The 20102-nt window shown below is 44.0% G+C and overlaps 1 protein-coding gene across 1 annotated transcript; it reads left to right on the top strand.

Moving 5' to 3' along the window:
- The first annotated feature begins 13876 nt into the window (after positions 1-13876).
- LOC106658046 (kinesin-like protein KIF20B) lies at positions 13877-18250 on the top strand. The gene is made up of 5 exons (XM_023460781.1): positions 13877-14860; positions 14937-16991; positions 17073-17624; positions 17718-17845; positions 17914-18250. Exons 1-5 carry the CDS (start codon positions 13877-13879, stop codon positions 18248-18250), a joined length of 4056 nt encoding a protein of 1351 aa, XP_023316549.1.
- Positions 18251-20102: the final 1852 nt, after the last annotated feature.

Here is a 20102-nt window from a genome sequence, read left to right as displayed (position 1 = left end):
GTTTGCATTGAAATAAATTATGTTTTTGTATTTAAAAAAAAAGTATAAGTCTTTCGAGTGTGTCAAGTTATCTTACTCTTTCAAAGGTTGAATAGTTTCTTCGCTTAGCAAAAAAAAATCTCGAGTTCTTTTTTGCCTCGTCGTGCAAATTGTTGTCTTGTTATGAAAAAAATAAAGGTAAAACAACAAAGTTTAGTTTCGTAAACTTGCGTTACAAAAGAAGAAAAAAAGTCGCGCGTACGAATTCTCGCGAGCTAAGAATGTATACCTATATGCTTTAGCGGGCTTTCGGTTTATTCGGGTGGCGGGTTAGAAAAAACATTGAATTTTCTTTCTCTCTCTATTCGTTGTCTCTCGCTTCACGTGTACGTACGTGAGTGACCCTTTGATGCACTTATATCCTCGCGGCAAATATAAGGGTGGGATGCAGTAGCAGCAGCAGCAGCATAGAGGCCACAAAAAAAGGACACAACAAAATTTCGTTTCAAGTTCCCGAAAGAGAAATTCTGCGGTTCTGCTGATGCTTTGGGAAAGCAAAGCTACGCCCGCGCGCTTATACGCATGCTACATAGATGTATATAAGCGTCGAACCGAGCAGTGCTACACACACCCTACGTTCTTGTCGCTCTGACCATGTTTTCTCTTTCTCCCTTGCGCAGATACATTGTTACATATAAGGTAAGCAGGCTAAACCGCGCCTACAACAACTACCACTGGTACTACTCTTTGCGGACTATGCCAAAGGAGATTATGCCACGAATGCGGACTCTTGGACTTGGGATTGTTCAAAGCGCGCGCGCGTGGCCATGAGTCGACGACCCCCCGCCGTGTGAGATTCGGTTGCATCGCTGCTCTCTCTCTCTTTCTCTGCTGTATAACGTCGTAGAAAAAAAATACTGCTGCACGCGTACAACGAAACCACAAATTTGCTACCTTTGACTCCTTGGAGTGAAAAACGAGAAAGAGTTGCCGTAAAGCCACCGCGCGCGCGACGTCGATGAGCTTCACTCTCGGCTTGTACAAGCTGTACACACGCACACGTACACACATTCAAAGGAGTTTAGGTGTTGGGCGTATTATATCGGTCGTTCTAATATACGGAAATATTCGACGAGGGCCTTAAACTCTAACGTAAACAGAGTTTGAACATCATCGCGCAGCAGCGGCAGAGATCGCTCGGTATAGCGAGACTCTCGGCCTGGCGTGTAAGCATATAAGAAGGCAAGAGTGGCGCGAAAGCCCTGCGCTCGCCTAAGATCCTCGTGCCGTCGCAGGAGGAGGTGGAAGGAGGGGGGGGGCAACGTCGAAATATCTTAAAGCTGCGAGCGCAAAGCCGTTTATCGGCAAAGTCGGGGCTCTTTAACCTCGCGCTGCTGATTATTTTCGCGTGCCCTAGCTCTAATATGCGCGCGCTAAAGTATAGACACACACACATACACCCGAAAGCTCCTAACTGGTTCGCTGTGTGCATGTGAATTAAATACTTGTGCCGGTTAGCTATGCGCGTACATATACGTATACACCTGGTAACGCGCGTATACCATTACTCGCGAAGCTTGTGTAGACGCGGCTAAGCGAGACAGAAAGAGAGAGGAGTAGCGAGGAGAAGTTGACTCAAGAGAGAGAAGGGAGGAGAGTTTTCGCGTCACCCATCGATATCTTCATCTTATTAGCTATGCCTGCAGTTTTGCTCTTAATAAATTTTCTCCTTATAACTCCTGTTCGCTCCACCGAGTGTGTTCCTATATGCCTATAGCAGCGGCGCACTCGTATTTTCCATGAGCGGCAAGCTCGCGTGATTATGCGCTACCTTATATTGCTGCAAAATATCGGAAGACTTTGACTCCTCTCGCATATGCTCCATGAATATTTTTAATATATAACCATGATGGCAGCTGGCAAATATGAAATTCGCTCGAAAGTGTCAAATAACGATGCATGATATAAATTTGAGCGATCAGCAAATATGATTTTGATAAAAAAAATGAAAAAAAGAAGAAAACTTTGCAGGTAAGCAAAAAATCATTTTATTTAGAGTGTATGAAGTTACCTATTTTGAGTTTACACTGCGTTTACGAAAAAACAAAATCTAAGTTTTTTGCATGTCTAGTATTAGTTGAAAAAAGTCGCTCGCGAGTTGAAACGATCGTGTAAACTTTGATCTCAAAATTCCCGGAAAGGACTGAGAGCTTTCAAAGCTATTATACATTACTTTTCCAAATGATTCGCAAAATCAGCAGCAGAGGTGAATCGAGCCGAGCGTGCACGGGTTCATGTATAGAAATCGAAACGGAATTAGTAGTATATGTAGCTCTCTCTCTCTCGATCTCTCCGCGTACATATAGCGCGCGTTTATACGTCGCAGGGCTTTGGTTAAATCATAATTGAAATACACGCTTCAGTGATCTTGACTCGCAAAATACATATACATCTGTACTAATGTAGAACTCGATACGCGTGAGTGTGTGTGTATGTGTGTGGGTATCTGTGTGCTTATAATGTGTACACGCGAGTGGTCGAGTCGTTGGCGTTCGAGTACCGCGTAGCTATATACACCTATACCAGTGCCGTCGTTACGGCAGGACGGATCCTTTGACTTTTGCCTCGCTTGGATTAATACCATATCAATGGACGCGCCAAAAAGGGAACACACTCCGACGTCTGCCGTGGCTGCTGCTGCTGCTACTCCACCCCCGCCAACCATATCGCAACCACCTCGTCTTTTCCAAGGCAACCCCTTTCGCGCCGACTGGTAGTATCGAGTCATTCTCGACTCCGTATAAATATCATTGAGCTTGGGCGACAGAGCGCGAGCTTGACCATCGACACCCGCGCGTGATTTTTCTCTCTCTCCCTCTTCCTGATTCGAGAGCCCTTGCTTTGATACGCTTGCTGAAAGTCATGCGCTGCTTTTTTTATCTTTCTTTTCTTTTTCCTTTTTTTTCCCTCGAGCTCAGGCTGGTTTATTTCATCGATTTCCCCTGGTCTTTAAGGAGCTCCGCGAGAGCGCGGAAAAACTTTTAGCTACGAGTCGGCGAGCTCGCGCGCAAATATTTGATAAATCAAACGGAATTGAAGATAACAGTCTGCTGCTCGCTAGCAAGGAAAATGAGCAAAAGAAGTGGCGAGACGACGACTTCGGCTACGTATATAAGTATATAGCTCGGCGTGCGCTTCGAAGCTTCATTGGCCATGAAATATAGGGTATAGTCGCGGCAAGCGAGCGAGTGAGAGAAAAAAACGGTTCGATAATTGATTACACAGATTTTTTATGCCGCAAGAGACGTTAATTCTCGGCGTCGTTGGAATATCTGCGTTGCGCCCCCCGTAGTATAAGGCAGCCTATAGCTGTTCCAGTATAAGCGTATATAAGTAAGGAGCAGGAGGAGGTGGGGGGAGTTGAAAAAAATCCCCAAGGAAGCGCTATGAGGTAAGCTCGCGTATAGCAGAGTATAAGCGCTACGGTCCTATAAAAACTTTGTTAACTCGGCTGGTACCTTCGATTACACGGCTCTTCTCAATTATAAATTTATCACGCAGCCCAACTACGAGAGAGAAACAGAGAGAGAGAGAGAGAGAGAGAGAGAGAGAGAGAGAGAGAGAGAGAGAGAGACGAGAGGCTCGAATATATATAGCCTGTCTTACTATTGCGCTTCGATTTACGGGCCCCGTTCAGCTCGTATATTACATAATATAACATATACACGGTGTTCTTCATATTATTACAACATAGCCGAACGTTAACGAGAAATTGCTACGATGGCTGTATAGTACAGACACGGATGAGAGTGTGAGGAAAGTTTTTCACCTTCCTCCTCCTCCACCACTAGTGCTCTCGAACGCTACACACACACAATAAACGCAGACGAGCGACACAAAGGAATATTTTTCCGCGAGCGCAAATATTTCTCCATCAAAGAGCGCGCGTAGATGATCGCACATAGCGGCAGTAAGCGATGGTATGGCAATACCGGCGCTGCCGAGGCACGCCGGATCGATACGCTGCCAATTCGCGCTGCACACCCGCACATGTATATAATGTACAAAGCAGCTGGTCGAATATTTTCTGTGTGAAGGAGCACGAAGGCTGCTTCTAAATATTAATTTCAATCTAGCCAAAAGCCATCGCGCAAAATGATACTCGCTCACTCCTTCTCCGAATTCGCGGCGGCGCATCTATAGGGGGTGTGCAATAAGAGCAGTACAGCAGTTTTTTTTCCGTTGCCGTGCGCGTCGCCAAAGTAAAGGCGCGCGTGCTCGTTGCTGCTGCTGCCGCTGCTCCGCACGAGAGATCGCGCAGCGACTAAAAATAAAGGGCTGCATCACGGGGGCACACACATACGCCCGCTTATATACAGATATCAACTGGGGGGTGGGCACAGCGAGGAGTTGCAAAAAAAAGGAAGAAGGAAACGGTGTATACGCGCGCGTGGCGTGCACACACACACATAGATACCCACACGTATAGGCAGTTAAGAGAAAAAAAAAGTATTATATGCGGCTTGCGCCACTGTGATACGTATAATATGTGCGTATTGATTGAAATACGAGCGAGGAGGAGACGACTCGGCCCGAAGAACGCTTTGTTTTCCGCGCGAGACGCGCCAGAATGAGGAGGGAGAAAAAATCATCGGGGCGGTAATTTGAAAATATTGAGGCATCGTCGTCGTCGTCGTCTCTTTCCATCCCTTGTTTAACGCGCGCCGTTCTCTCTGTACGCCCATAAGGTATTACCGTATAATACGAAGTGTGCGCGCAGCTCGTGTATAACGCGTTTTACGTGGGAAATATTGCTTTTTCGATAACGCCTCGTTGCGTTGCGGACGCCGTTGCTGTGTGCAGCGCTATATATTCTCTATACATACATAGAGCACCTATTATTTTTTTTTTTTCGTCTTCTTCATCGCTCGACGTGGATATATATAATAATTGAATCTTGCCGACATGAACGAACTCGAGCTACAGAGCTGCAAGCAGCGAATTACCTCGGATCGCTGTCGTCGTCGTCGTCGTCGCATATCTTGCAACCCACGCGATGGATCTGGAATATTATCGTCTCTCTAGCGCGCATATAATGAGTCTAATTCAACGGACAATTTTTCAATCAAAATTGAGATTCAACGGAGAGAGAGAAAGAGAGAAAGAAACCGGAAGAACAGGTCGTAAAACGAGACTCATATTCGAGTACGATAAACGTTCAACGTTCAATTGATCGAATCGTCTCGCGCGTCTCGCAAGACGTATCGCGTAATATCTTGTCGAGTCCCATTTGTAATATACGACCGTGTACGATATGCGATCTAAACGATCCACTAGTAGGTTAAACGAGACTTGATACTCGGCTTGATACTCGGCTTTGGTATGCGTATTATGTGTCGTATATTATCGACTCGATCAATTTGGATCGCAGTAAAGCATCGTCTGACAAGTGCAGCAATTGTCACGGAGCGTATGAGTTACGTAGTGTTTGAAAACTATAATATATACGCGGATCTTTTCGTCTATCAATGCAGGAGCTACTGGAACTCGTTTCTCAAGATTTTAGCAACAGAATTAAACTAAATATCGTCCGAAAATTGTATCTTATTTTTTTTTGTCAAGTCAAGACGATATGAAAAAAAGTGGATAAAAATTAATAAGCTCGCAAGGAGCGAAAGGTCATTTTGACGCTACCGCAAGCACCGAAGTAGCAATATCGAGTATCGATTTTTCCATTACATAGCCCGGGACAAAGTGTGCAGTGCCCGGGCTTTTCGGTATTAAAGAACGAATTGCGGCTATTTTGCGGGCAAAAGCTCACGGTGCGGTGGTGTATAAGGCAGTGGTCGATGCCGATGCGCGCCGTGCAACTCGGCCACCGAGACGATACTCCCGCCGCACTAAAGTAGCCAAACGAGTGCCGCAGTATGAGGAAGAAAGGAAACTGCGCGGCGAGGTCCTGTGCGACCGGCTCGCCACCCCCTACCGATGACATTAATTCTCATAACGTTTTACGACGCGGTATCTGACCTACGTCAAGTCTCTTCTTCTTTTTCTTACTTGCAAGACCAGTCTGTATGTGGGTGTGTGTATGTATGTCCGCAAGCTTCGGGACTCATAACTCCCAATCACCCCCGAAGTCTTACGGCTATATCGCAACGGCGATATATAAGTGTACGTACGTAGTATAGTGGACATGCATACACACACGTACGCTAAAAGTCATGAAACGATTTCAGTATATATCCTATAGGTACGCTCGAGGCCAATGTATATGTATCGCCGAGCGTCTCATAATATAGCTGAAATGCAAGAGACAAACTTATAGGTGTATCTACGCAGACGTATAATGTACAAGCCACTGACTTTGCTTGACCTTTTCGAAGCTTTGTGTTTTGTGGCTTTCGAAGCTCTGCGTGTATGACACGCGCAATGCCAAACGTTGAGTTCGCTTGATCGAGTAAGCTTTACGCGACGAAGAGGCTTATTAAAAAAATAATATCAGATTTTATGTATTCCCTTGGTCTTGGAAAATTTTTGAAAAAATTTCCACTTAGAATTTTTAAACTGGCAAAAGGATGAAAATTTGCTGCGGCAAACTGAGCATATTAAAAGAACGACTTTGTGCGAACGCGTGGATATATACGCACATGCGCAAGCTCGCGTTTACACGAATTTACTCCGCACTTGACGTTTGACGTTTTGAAGAAATCAACGCGAAGTGAAGCCAAGTGTGTATGAGGTATATAGCATATGCTAGCGAGCAATTCGAAGAGTACCCATAGCAGCAATTCGAGCAAAGCTCCAAAGTATTGGTGTGTGCGCTCGCAGCTGCATAAATATATATAAAAAAGCTCGCAGAGTTGAGGGTATGGGGGGGCTGTATGGCAAAAAAGTAGTGGTCGTAGTAGTAGTATTACGTAGCTGCAGTAGCAGCACCTCGTGCAGTGTACATGTTATACGCTGTATAGCCGAGGCCGAAGTATCATCCGCGAGCTCGAACTCGAGGCGCAAGCCAAGCGTAAAACGTTCCGGTATTTCTTCCCTTTCTCTCGTGCGTATTAATACCCACCTAACCGCTCTCTTTCTCTCTCTCTCTCTCTGTCTTTCTCTTTTTCCTACACCCCCGTGTGCCAAGCTCGTGTGCCAAGGCCTCTTCGCGGCAACTTAATGAATTCTTTAGCAAGATCAAAAAGAAAGCGGCGTGGCACCGCGCCGATACGCGCGTGTACATACACCAACGGTGCGCGCGCGGTATACAGCTGCACAGAGAGAAAGAGCGAATTGAAGGGTATTTTCAGCAGCTCTCGAGAGCGGAGCTGAAGAAAAAGCCAAAGAACTGGTGAAAAGCACAGCTACGTGCATACGGCCAAAGCTGCCGCAGTGCACACTCCTCTCGCGACTTGCAGCAGCCGCAGCTGAGAATTGAACTACGATTTTCCTGCTACGTTTAACAAGCGAGTGCTTTGATTTTTTTTTGCTCCTCTCGCCCTGCACCGGCAGCAGTGCCAGCAGCAGCAGTACTGCTCCTTAGGCAAGGCAAGCGCGAGCTTTTTTGCCTGCAAGAGCTGAGAAGAGAGAAAACCCTTTTGCTGCTTTGCGATTACGAGTGTGTATATGAGGCAGGCAAGCTAAAAGTTGCACGCTGCATTTTGTACGTGTGCAGAGTGTGCGGTGCATCAATGGCGTATAAACACACACAGTACGTAGTACGCACTGCACAAAACTCGATTATTCTAATGAGACGCGCGTCATTGTACACGCGTTATTATTATATTTTTTGTATACGTACATATTTTTCTCATCTAGGCGGGTCGTTTATTCCTCGCTGGCTGAACGAACAAACGAAGAGAGCTGGAAAAAAATCTCGACTTTCATGCTGCAGTACTAGTGTAGTAAACGTAATATAAAGGCTCTATATAGGTGAAGAGAGAGCGAGAGAGAGAGAGAGAAAGGAAAGAGAAGGTGTGGGCTAAAGTAAGTAAGTTTAGGGCTGCTGGAGTGCATTTGGCCATCAAATAACATCGGCAGTGCGCGGCGCCTATAACCGGCTTACGTCCCGACATAAAGTCAGCTTGTGTGGCAGCAGCTCCTCACTTTCGGGCTCAAATCACTCGCAGCCTTCCATTTCATACACACACGTACGCGCGTATATATACCCGTGGAAGCTCCTGTAACATTCGATGTATATATGTAAGATCCAGAAGTAGTGGAGGAGCAGCAGCAGCAGCAGCACCTTGGCATCAAAACACTAACTCACGATCAGACGCGCGCTGCCGGTGGCGAAGCAACATTAGCCCTCTTTCTCTGTATAGCTAGCTGCTGCTATCAGGAGTTGCTGCGATGGGGCTTAAGAGAGTGCGATATCAGTTGATTGGGTTTTCGTTTGCCGTAGTATAGCTACACCGGGCACCCGACCGATTTTATTCCATACATATATCTATATATGTATAAAGTCTAGGATTAAATGTATCTTTACGAGGCGATTTAGCCGAAAATACAGGCTACGCTGCAGCCCCTTAGCGAGCGGTCTCGCTCGAGTTATTAGCTCGTGGCAATGACTTCTCTCTCTCTTTCTTGCACTCTCGCAAGCTCTATGCCTAATATTTGCAAAAAGCTTCTTTACTTTCTTCCAAAAAAAAAAAAAGAATTACTATGCAGAGCGCTGAGAAATAATCAAACGTGTCGAGGGACACGTTAATTATTGCAATAAAATCATAAAATTCGACCGCAAGAAAACAAGTGAACAAAGTGGTATAAAGGTATAGCCCGAGAGAGCGAGCTCTTGCTATATACACACGAGGCACGCACGTTTTTGATAACGATATCCCCACAGGAGCAGCCAATAACGACGCTAAAGGCTACTACTATACTACTACTACTTTACTCGTGTCGCGCGCGGATGGACGCGTGTACGAATCGAGATGACCTGTCGTCGTTGTCGCGCGTATGACTCTTGTCTTTCTATCTTCGTGTCACATAATACGACCTCTTCTCTTTCACTCGTTTCCTCCGAGTGCGAGTATACAGCTTCTCTCTCTGCGCAAATGTGTATACGTGATTGAACTGCTCGATGACCTTTTGTTGGGCCAAGCGCGTGTCGCCTTATTGGACTTTACGACGAGCAGCCGCAGTGTCTGTAATAGCGCTGTCCTGTATCTATGTCTACCCATGTAGCAATGGTGGAGGAGCCTGTACACACCGTTCGAGATATTGCTTTTCTTTCAATACTGCTACTGACCCATGTTTATGCCTTTTCTTCGTCAGGTTTTCATGGCGAAATTCCTGAAAGAGCTTCGCATGTACATATAGCTGCCAGTATTATACGTATTGTGGTTTTACTGCTGCGTTCGTAAAACAAATTTTTTCCCTTCATTTTTCCTTTCATTAGTTACATGATAACGGAAAGAAAAATATGCATAGTGTAATATGTAAATCCAACAGATGCGATCGACGTAAACGTCCACTGTCAGAGGATAATAGAAGCGAATCGATCGAATTAATTAAAGCAAATTAAAAGCGAGCTCGAGATTAGCTGTAAAATCGATCTATCTCTTGGCTTGCGCGCGCCAATCATTGCCCTCATCGTTGTCGTCGACGGTGGAAAGTTTTGCTGTACTCTCTCGTTCGAGAGCAGTGACGTCGGTAAACTGAGCCACGTAATTCGTTAACACCTCTAATTCCCGATATAACAGACCGTCGTTTGCGCGATACACGTGTGTGTGTGTGTATTAGTTTTGACGCGCTGTGCTGCTCGCGTTGGCATTATAGTCGTCTGAGGCGTATACTATATAGAATCTTCTTTGCTGTCTCTATACACACGTATACACATACACACACACACGTATATAAACGCATAGCTGTGGCAACGAGAGTTCCTCTCTTTCAGCAATTTTCCTTCTCAAAGCTTTCAGCGTCTTTGATCAGTTCTCGCGCGCCGCGCGCAAGCTCGTACATAGAGCCACATTCTCTCTCTCTCTCTCTCTCTCTCTCTCTCTCTCGCTCTTTCTATACATTATGTCTCCAATCTCGTCGCCGTTTTCTCTTTTCTCTTATCTCGTCGTCGTCGTCGTCGTCGTCGTCGTCTCTCGTTCCTACCGCCCGCCGCCTATACCGCTGTACTACCACCACTACAACACAAGCCCATGGGCTAAATTGTGTACCAACACTAGTCATTCAACGGTCTTGAATGAATTATCCCCGCGAACTCTTATCTCTCCCTTCCCTCTTGTATCTGCTCTCGCGTGTACGTTTGGATTTTCTGGGAAAATTTAATTCGGAAATTGGCTCGGCTTGTGTTTACAATAGCTCAACGTATACGTATTCGTGTATCTATAGCATATTTGTAGCTGCTCGCAGCCAAGTGTATAGCTCTTCTAGCTTTTCGTATATACGATGAAATGAATAATTTCGATACATTCGTTGTGGAGCTTGTTTAGGTTGCTGCTGCTGTTGCTTCGGCTGCATCCTTTACTCTCTTGGTTTCTTCCATCCAGCGCATGTACGCACACCCACACCCACACCTCTTCCCAATTTGTAGCCAGAGCCGCCCGAATCCTGAGTTTGATGAAAGGATCTCGTTAATTGGGAATACTGATGTCTGCACGTTAGAGAGCTGCTACGAGCGCGCGACTATAGGATCGATTCCCTTTTCCAAGGCACTTGGCTCTTTCTCTCTCTATCTCTCCATCTCTCTCTTGCCCCGGAATATATCTATACGCAACATATAGACGTACCTATATCTATTTTATCGTGTGCTTTTGGCTCTTGCTCACGAATACATAGATATATACATCCATATCTCCGTCCCTCCCGCCCTCTCTCCCTCTCATCGCACTCACTTTTCGTTTCACTCGAGGGACGACGTCAAAGGGACTTTATTTATGAGACTTTTGGTAAACAGATGGATAAATCTGATATTGCTCGAGATGAGATTTAACATTTTGCCCCGATACGCCCGGGCTAATCTGAAAAGTATTTCATTCGGGGCTCTCGGCGTGCGCCATAAGCATTAATATTTAGCTTCATTATTCTCTTGCCGCCCGCGCTTGTACGCATTATATGATACAAAAATACGCGTACGCGTGCTTTTTTCATCGCGGAAAGTCAATGAATTTTTTCGTTTGACGCAGGTCAAAATTTTGCTCTATACGAGATCGCGCGCGTATGCATTAATGATATTGACTAAGGGTACAGACGCGATGGAACCATCCTGATTATTTCAGCTCAATGTCGATAATTTTGATTAATTTTTCCTCTCCAAACGATGTATAAATTTATATGTGTATAATCGTCCACACATCGTGTTCTCTCTTTTTTGTGAGCGAGCCATGCAATATGCATAATCTTAGACGTCATCTCTATCGTAATTTGCTTCTTCCGTTCAGTCCGAGCTTTTAAATTATCGTTCTTATTAATCGAGCATGAGGCATGTAGTTTTGAATTTAACGTTCACTGCTACTGCATCTCTGTATGCGCGCCCAACCAAGTATCAAGCATTGCATTTTATCAGACTTTCATCATCGAAATCCCACTTGTGTTCGAGCAAAATTGATTTTCGGCGAATTATAGAAGATACTCTCTTGCAAAAACTTGCCATGTTTAGCATACTTTTTTATGATTTCCCTTCGTCGATTTGCTTTGCAAAGTTGCAAGTTAGAGAAGCAGGAGAGAATATTTATTTTCCGCACGTTATATAGATTTAATGATTTTAATAAAACCGATAAAAATTGAAAATTTGAATTCATACCGGTATCGGTATAAAGGCATATAAAAGATCAATTTGTATCGGCAGCTAAGCGATCGTAAAAAACTCGAAGCGTAACTCAGAACTAAATAAAATCGAAGCACCGCAATTTGGTTATTCCTTCGCACGGTACGCCACAGTAAAATAAAAGGCGAGTTACATTGCAATACATAGAGCTCCGAAAAGAAAAGGAAGAAGAACAAGGAGAAGAAAGAAAGCCGCGCGTGCATTAAGAAAATAGCCCCGACGAATTTGTCAGTATTAAATAAATAAGCCATAAAGGAAAAGCATCAATCCTACTGTTGCTGCTGCTGATGCTGATGCTGCTGGCGCACATTAACGCCCGATACGCGGGCCGCGCGTTGGGCTGTTATTTTTCATACCGCGCCGCGCTAACGTCACTTATACGAGCCCATCTTCGGTTCTTGATGCGCACACGGCCGAGGTATATACAGAGAGAAGCTGGTATAGAAGAGAGAGAGAGAGAGAAAGAATGAAACTTCTTCTTCTTCACTGGCCCCTTGTTCTTCTTTCTTTTACTTCGCCAATGTGTATAGGTGTAGTATGTGTGTGTGAACCTTCGTTCGAGCTTTTTATGGTCTATAAGTTGAGTTATATGCGCTCGCTTCGCTTTTTCGCGCCGTAGATCAAAAGTGATGTGTCTATTACACTGTAAATACTCAACGACCGGGGCTGCGTTATTTTTTTCTTCCCCTGTACGCTCTTCTCTTCCCTTTCTCGACCCCCTCTTCCAGCTCGCGTATTCCTTTTTGCTATAATCCCTCGATATACGGTGCGAGTACAGCAATCAAAAGTCCATTAATCATTATACGGCTTCAATTTACTGCCGAACGCGGGTGCGCGCGCGAGCTTCGACCTTCCATCCGAGGAGAGCTGCCGATGTGACGGCGGCGGCAACTTTTGAAGCTGTGCGAATCATCATCGTCCAGTCGCGTTCGATGTATATGTTTTACGCGCGTGGGCGGTCTCGTCGGTACGGGACCCAAAAAAAAAAGAAAAACGAGTCTCGCGAGTCCATCATCATCGACACAAAGACCCCAACTCAGTGAGCCGCTTATACCGCCATGCAGGATGTTGGTCAGCAGTGGCGCCCGATTAATGCCGCTCGATATGTATGCCGAAATGGGCGCAGCTTATTCGGTGCGACGACTCGGACTTCCTCGCTCTCTTGAGCTTTCTCGAGCTGCATAATACAGAGTGTATTCGTGTGCGTATATTGTGCGTACGCATATATACTTTATCGCCTTTTCCTGATGCAATAATACATGCACCTTTACACTCACACACACACACACATAGACAGACGCAGAATCTCGTCGGCACAACGCTGTGTACAGCCCTGTAATACAGCCTGTTAGTGTCGAGGCTATTAGCTTCAGCTTTGATTGGCTTCGTTTAATGGGCTAAGCGACACGCATATAAATTGCCGCATTTCTGCTTTGAAGATCGCTCGAGCTCGCGGGGGCGGTTGGATGGCGCACACGCATACACGCACGCACACACTCGTTGCTCCTTTTCTCCATTATACCGATCCACTTCCACCTGTGCGTCTCTGCCGTGACACTGCGTGGAGCACTGCAGCTTCCGCGTGCATATAAATACGATTGTACGATTTGTGTAACGATAAAGCGTCGAGTTTCCGATTTCGACCTCGTCGATATTTTTTTTTTTCATCTCGCACGATGCACTACTCATACTCTCATGACAGAGCCATACCTACAATTTATTTTTCATCTCTGGGTGACTTTGAATCTATCAGTCACCTTTGCTTGAAGTTGGCTGTTGGTGAAAAGTCGGCTACAGATACGGCGCGCGATTCAGCGATGTACACACGTTGCAAGAGGTTAACCTATCAAGATTACTCGATAAAGTTGGGTCGCGTCGCGTTATATTTAGTGTGATATAGGAAAAAATCTTCTGGGAAAATAATATAGTGCGATATGTCATTCGTTCATAATCGTAAGAAGTTCAATTTCTCCTTGTTGAAATTTGAAATTTCAATATAAGTCCCTGCATCGTGTAATTTCAAGTTCATTAGCTTATTTATTATTGTTCGTTGCTTTAGAGCTAGAAAGAAAAAGTGAAGTTTCACTCCACGTTGTCATGAATTTTATTTTGTCGACCTTTAAAATGTCCAACGACAACGTAGAGGATAAAAAAAATGTCGAAGGCGAACTTGGGGAAGCTCAGTCGTCGGAATCATTGACCGTCGCCCCGACAAAGATGCAGGTATTCTTGAGAATTCGCCCGAATTCCTCGACCATTCGATGCAACGTCGAAAACACTGTTTACACGCCGGAAGACAACACGACCCTACTTGTTAAGCCCTTCAACGGTTCCGAAGCATCGAGGCGTCCCAAAAGCTCGAAACCCCACGACAACGCCGCCACGAAGAGGTTCAGGTTCACGAAAATTTTCGAGGCCGACACCAGTCAGATGTGCTGTTTTGAAAAGTCGGTCAAGGCCAGCGTCATCGACTTCTTGAACAATCAAAGCTCGACGATCATCAGCTACGGCACGTCGAACTCTGGAAAAACCTACACGTTATTCGGCACGTCGTCCGAGCCCGGCATAATACCGAGGAGCATAGATCTGATTTTTTCATCGCTCAGTTGTACTCTGGATCCGTGGTACAAGCCGAAGCGATTCAGCAGCGTCGATCGTCTGAATGACTTCGAGCGCACCTCCGAGATCAGCTCCAAGGAGAAGCTTTTGTCGGACAGATGCATCGATCCGGGCCAGGAGGAGGCTTACAGGACTCTGCAAGACGAGGAGACGAACGAAACGAGCGACGTTTTTCAAGAATCCATGTTCTCCATTTGGATATCTTTCGTCGAGATTTACAACGAGACGATCTACGATTTGCTCGCGGTCGATGAAGAAGGCGCCAATGTGCAGCTGAAATTGACCATCGACAAACGCGGTGACACCTTCATTCAAGGGGTCAAGTACGTGTGCGTAAACTCTGGTTTTGAGGCGTTCAAGGTTCTCGCGACTGGGCAGACGCGGCTCAGCACCAGCTCAGCGGCCAATTACAAAAGTTCGAGATCCCATTCGGTTTTTACGATTAAATTGCTGAGACACGATAAGGACTGTGCTTCATCGGAGGTACAGGTGAGTAGATGAAAATAAATTTAACCGTAATAGGATTTTATTGAAATTTGCGTTTAGACGAGTCTTTGTTATTCAGGTTAATACGCTGACTTTCTGCGATCTTGCGGGCACCGGTCGTATACAAAAAGCAGCCAACGATGGAAAACAGCAGAAAGAATCGAAAAACATAAATACCAGTCTTTTAGCTCTAGGCAGATGCTTAAAACTTATTGCCGAAGGACACTCAAGACAAAGTGTCGGCCCATTCAGAGATTCCAAACTAACGAGATTGTTTCAACATTCGATCAGTGGCAGGGAAAACGTCGTCTTCATGATTCACTTGAATCCCACTCTCGAGCTTTTAGCCGAAACTCAGAGTGTTTTAAACTTTTCTTCGGTCGCTATGAGAATCATCGATGATGCCTCGAAGTCGGCGACGAGGGAGGCCGATTTTAAGCCTGAAATTTGTCGGCCAAAAAGTCACGACTCTTCTCTGTTTTCCTGCTCAAGATCGATCAATGATAAAGGTTATCAGGATTTGCTTCTTCAAAACAAATTGTTGAAAGATGAAATGGAAAAGATGAAGAGGGATCACTTGAAGCGAGAGTTCGAGGTTCGGCAAGAATTGGCTGACTTGTATACGAAACAAATGGACAGTCTCGAGGAAAATTGGAAAAATCAAATTTTGATTATGGAAGAGGAAAAGGAGAATCTAGTCAAATTTTCTTGTGACAGAGTGGAAGATTATTATAAAGCCAGACTTGATTCTCGTTGTAAAAAAAAGCGAAAGAGAGTAGACGCTGGAGATTTCGAAGATGTCGATGATGCCGAAGAGATTGACTTGAGCAGTGCAACCAGTACGCCAATTCCGTCGAAAGCCTCATTGGAAAAATCGCTAAATACAATTAAAGTAGAAAATAAACGTTTGAATGAGGAGGTGCATCAAAATGAATTGGAGCTGGCGCTTTTAAAAAAGTGTATTAGGAAAATTGCAAATATCGTTAAGACGGTACAAAAAAAACCGAAAAAAGATATTAACTTTGAAAGTCCCTGTAAGGATAAGACAAAGCAAGAGATACCCGTCGACGAAGAAATAGTTATTAGTGTAGCCACGATATTAGATTTCTTGAAGAATTCGTTCGAGCAAAAAAGTTGCTCAGGCGATGCGAGGGAAAAAATTAATGCTCAGCAGCAGTGTAATTTAGATTGTGAAATAATCGAAGATTTTTACAACGAAATAGTTGAACTTTTGGAGCCGAGTATTGTCAAACTTCCGGAAACGGACGACTCACTCAGTTCGTTGGATGAAACATCGGAGAAAACGTGTAATTTTAGTCAAGTGTTATCCAGAGTAAAAGATTTGATAATCGACAACGTCACGAAACAGATCAAATACGAAGTTGAATGTGCTGAAAAATCCAATCAGATAAGCCTTCATGAAAAAGAGATTCAACACCAAGCGTCGGAAATTTTACACTTGAGAATGCAGTACCAAGAATCCGAGTCGACGAGAAATCTATTGATAAGCAAGTTGAAAGAAGTCGAGTCAAAGCAAAAATCTCGTCAATTTTTCGAAAAAGTAAGCAGAGGATCGATTGATTCTGAAAATTCGATAGAATCACAAATAGGCGCGTTATCGACGGAATCTTCGTTCTATGAAATTTGCAACAGCGAAAGTTTTGTTTGCGAATCCGAAATCGATCGTTTGCAAAGTAAGCCGACGAGATACAGTTCCGACAGCAGCAAAAACGACTCGGGCTTAGCATCGAGCATCGACTGTCCTCTCAAAGTCTCAGATAATTACTCGCAAACTATCGATAGCAGTAAGGAAAATTTGCCGATAACAGATAAGCTTACGGCCCTCAAGCTGGATTATAAACAGATGAAGGCCCAAAATTTGCAAGAAGCATTGCGAGTTACTGAACTGTCTATGGAATTGGAAGATATCAAAGAATCTATGGCGAGATTAAAAGACAATACAAATACTAAGGAAAAAACTATTTTGGAGTATGAAAATCAGTTGAACGACGACAAATTAGAAATTGAACGATTGACCAATGAAAAACTAGAATTAGAAGAGAGATATGAAGAATTAGCTAAACTTTTAGAAGAAACAAAAAAAGATTTTGAGCTGAGATTGAGCGAGTCAATGGTAATTTCTCTTCATGTTTACACAAACATTTTTTTATTATTATCAAATAATTAATAAATTATCAAATAATTTTCATTTCAGATCAGGTTAAAAGTCTTCGAAGAAGAAGAAGACCGTACTTCGAAATGTTTAAAAGATTATTGGGAAAAATCTGTTGATTTAAGCAGTGAATTATCAATTGTTACCTCTGAACTTGAACGAACAGTGTCAAGATGTTCTAAAGAACACGTGCCAAAAATTGAAGAATTGGAAAAAGATCTTCAGGCTCATAAATCACGCGAGTGCGAGCTTGAGAAAAGATTATTTGAGTGTCAAGAAGATCTTCCCAATGCACAAATTTTGTCAGAAAAAATTTCAGACTTCGAAAATGTTCTCAACAGAATAAACAAAGAAAAAATTAGGCTTCAAACACTTTTGAGTGAGCAATCGGAAAATCAATCAGAAATCGTAGAGAGGATAGATCATTTGAATTTAATACTAGAACAACGTGACGATCATATACTAAGTTTGAAGGCAGAGCTCGATTCTATCACGAGAGAAAATTTATATACGAGTCGAAAAGCAAAAGATTTGGGAAAAGACGTTGTCAAATTGATGGAAAAGATCAGAATAATGAAAGACGAAATTATTCAGGTGGACGATGCACGCCGGGACCTCGAGAAAAATTCGACCGAAGAAATCAATAATTTAAAAGCACGTCTTACAATATCAGAGGAAAATGCAGAGCTGATAAGTTCGATTTGCCGAAAAAATGAATGCAAGGAGATGGAAATCGAAAAGTTGAAACAAAAACTTTTGGAAAAAGAAAGAGAAGTGAATTTTTTCAAACAAAATCGAAGCTCTACCATTCAGAGGTACTTTATTAATGAAAACTCGATTGATATTACTTTTCGTTTCACACCTTTGTTTCAATTTTGCGCAGGTACGAGTGTCTAGTACGGCAACTTCAAAACGCCCTCAAAATGACCAGCAGCTCGGGAAAGCTGAAAAAGTTATTTAGTCAGAAGCAGAAATACCTTTTTAATCCCAAGGACAGCGTGACCTGCGAAGTTCACAACGTTTCCTCACAGATCTCTGATTGGAGATCTTTGGATTTGGATCAATCGGAAATCTTGTCGGGTGCGGCGGGGCCTCACTTGTCCCGTCAGGCTTCTTCGAGCGGAAGCTCAGAGTTGGCCGAAAGTACCGAGAAAGCCGGTCGATTGGTTGCAGAAATTAGTGAAAAGTCTTTGGAAGTACGTTCGTTGCTGCTCGATTAATAACTTTCAAATTTTCCTTTTTCGCTCACGACTGAAAATTTCAGATTCTGTATTGATGTCTTTTATCCAAGAGTCATCCTTGTTTCGGAAGAAACGCGATTCGAGATGTTCATAGTGCGGCGTCTACAAACTGTGGAAACAGCCGCCAACGACAACACACGTTTCTTAGTTAATTTTGTTATTGTTCTAAATACCAAAAGGTTCTTGTATCAGTGTTAATATACCAAAGTTATTCGAGTTCGTTCAACGTGTACGCACACGCCTAGCCCTTAATTAAAATACTCAATATGATCGTTCAGGTTAATCGCGAAATGCGACCTCGTTCGTTACAATTACAAGTAAGCCTCCCTTATTTGTTCCCGCTCGAAGGAAATTCGATGCTCGCACGTATGTGTGTGTTGTGCGTGCGTATGTGTGCGCTTGCGTTGTCTAATTCAGCGGAGGAAAAGCCCATTGTATTTTATTGCCAATATGCTTTAGTTTTCGGCTCTCGATGCTACTATCGCCTCCGCCGTCGCTGACTTTTGCCTCTCTCGCTCTTGCCGGCTTCTTATATACGTACTCTCCGAGATCACGAGGGAGATATCTCGACACCTTATACGCTCTCTTGGTTTTTGATTGGAAATTATGATGGGCCATTATCGGGAAGCACTCGGTTGCCGCTGGTGCTAAAACGGAACGAGCCAAGCCGAGGCTTAATGCGTTATTTGTACACGTGGAAAATCGGTAAATATGACGGCGGGAAAAGCAAGGGAGAGAGTGCGCAACAAAAATCATTCGCCGATCGATCGTGTAAAGGCCAGTGTGTAATTTCATTTTGGTAATTCTCAAATATTAGCTGCTTCTTTTGCAGCCGCACGAACTTGTTATCGGGTGAAAAAAGAACGCAGCTCGATTTTCCAAGATCACTTTCGAGCTCTCGCCGAGTTTCTTTCGCTGCCTTCGTGAACTTTTCTCTCCGTTCAATTGGCCCATAAGACTTGATCGTTGCGGCAAATATCATCCAATTTTCCTTCTCTCGTGTGCTGGCAGCACAATGCGAGTTCTCGAGTATCGCTGGTTTTTTTTTGCTTCTTCACACATACAGACACTCGAGCACGTCATTTCACCTTATATACATTCGAAGGAGGGGTGAGAATATATTTTCCTCCTTTTTACCGAAGAAAACCACTCGAAAGGTTTGATTATCCTACTCGACGCGGAGTCTCCTTGGGATGGAATTAATCGATAAGAGTTCAAAATTGTAGCATCGCAAATGGCGAGAAAGAAAGATGAGGCTGATTTGCATCTTCCGAATTAAGATTTAATAATTGAATTAAAGTCATCTGCCTTCGAAGAGAGCTCGAAAGAAGCGCAAATATGAATTATTAAAGTCTCTCTCACTCTCTCAGCTCAGTTTTCATTTTGAGTCTGTCTTAATGAGTAAATATCGGGGATAATTATAAAGGCTCGACTCGCTGAAAGTGAACACGATTTTGCCATATCCGTAGTTCGAGAGTGCCCAAAGTTTTGCGCGGTCTCGCTCGCTCTCGCAGCATTAGTTTATAATTCGGCTCGGATCGGTATTTGTCACGATTAGTCGATTCTCCTGAAATAGGTGGAGGAGAGAGAAACCGAGTGAGAGAGAGAGAGAGAGAGAGAGGGTTGGTCCCTCGATTTCCTAACGCCGGAACGTTTCTCGAGTTTTCATTAATTTCGCGCAACTATTGTCGACGAATACATATACATTTATACATATTATATTATATATTTTATACCGGCGGTAGGTTACGCACAATTTGAAAACGACAAAAGCTCCTCGCGCTAGCAGCTCGACTTTGGCGCCCTATTCTTGCGCGTCAACTTTTAACTG

The sequence above is a fragment of the Trichogramma pretiosum genome, unplaced genomic scaffold (assembly GCF_000599845.2).
Source record: "Trichogramma pretiosum strain Unisexual culture from Peru unplaced genomic scaffold, Tpre_2.0 scaffold6, whole genome shotgun sequence".
NCBI lineage: Eukaryota > Metazoa > Arthropoda > Insecta > Hymenoptera > Trichogrammatidae > Trichogramma > Trichogramma pretiosum.
The sequence above is the reverse complement of the archived record's forward strand: the minus strand, read 5'-3'. Positions and strand labels throughout refer to the sequence as shown.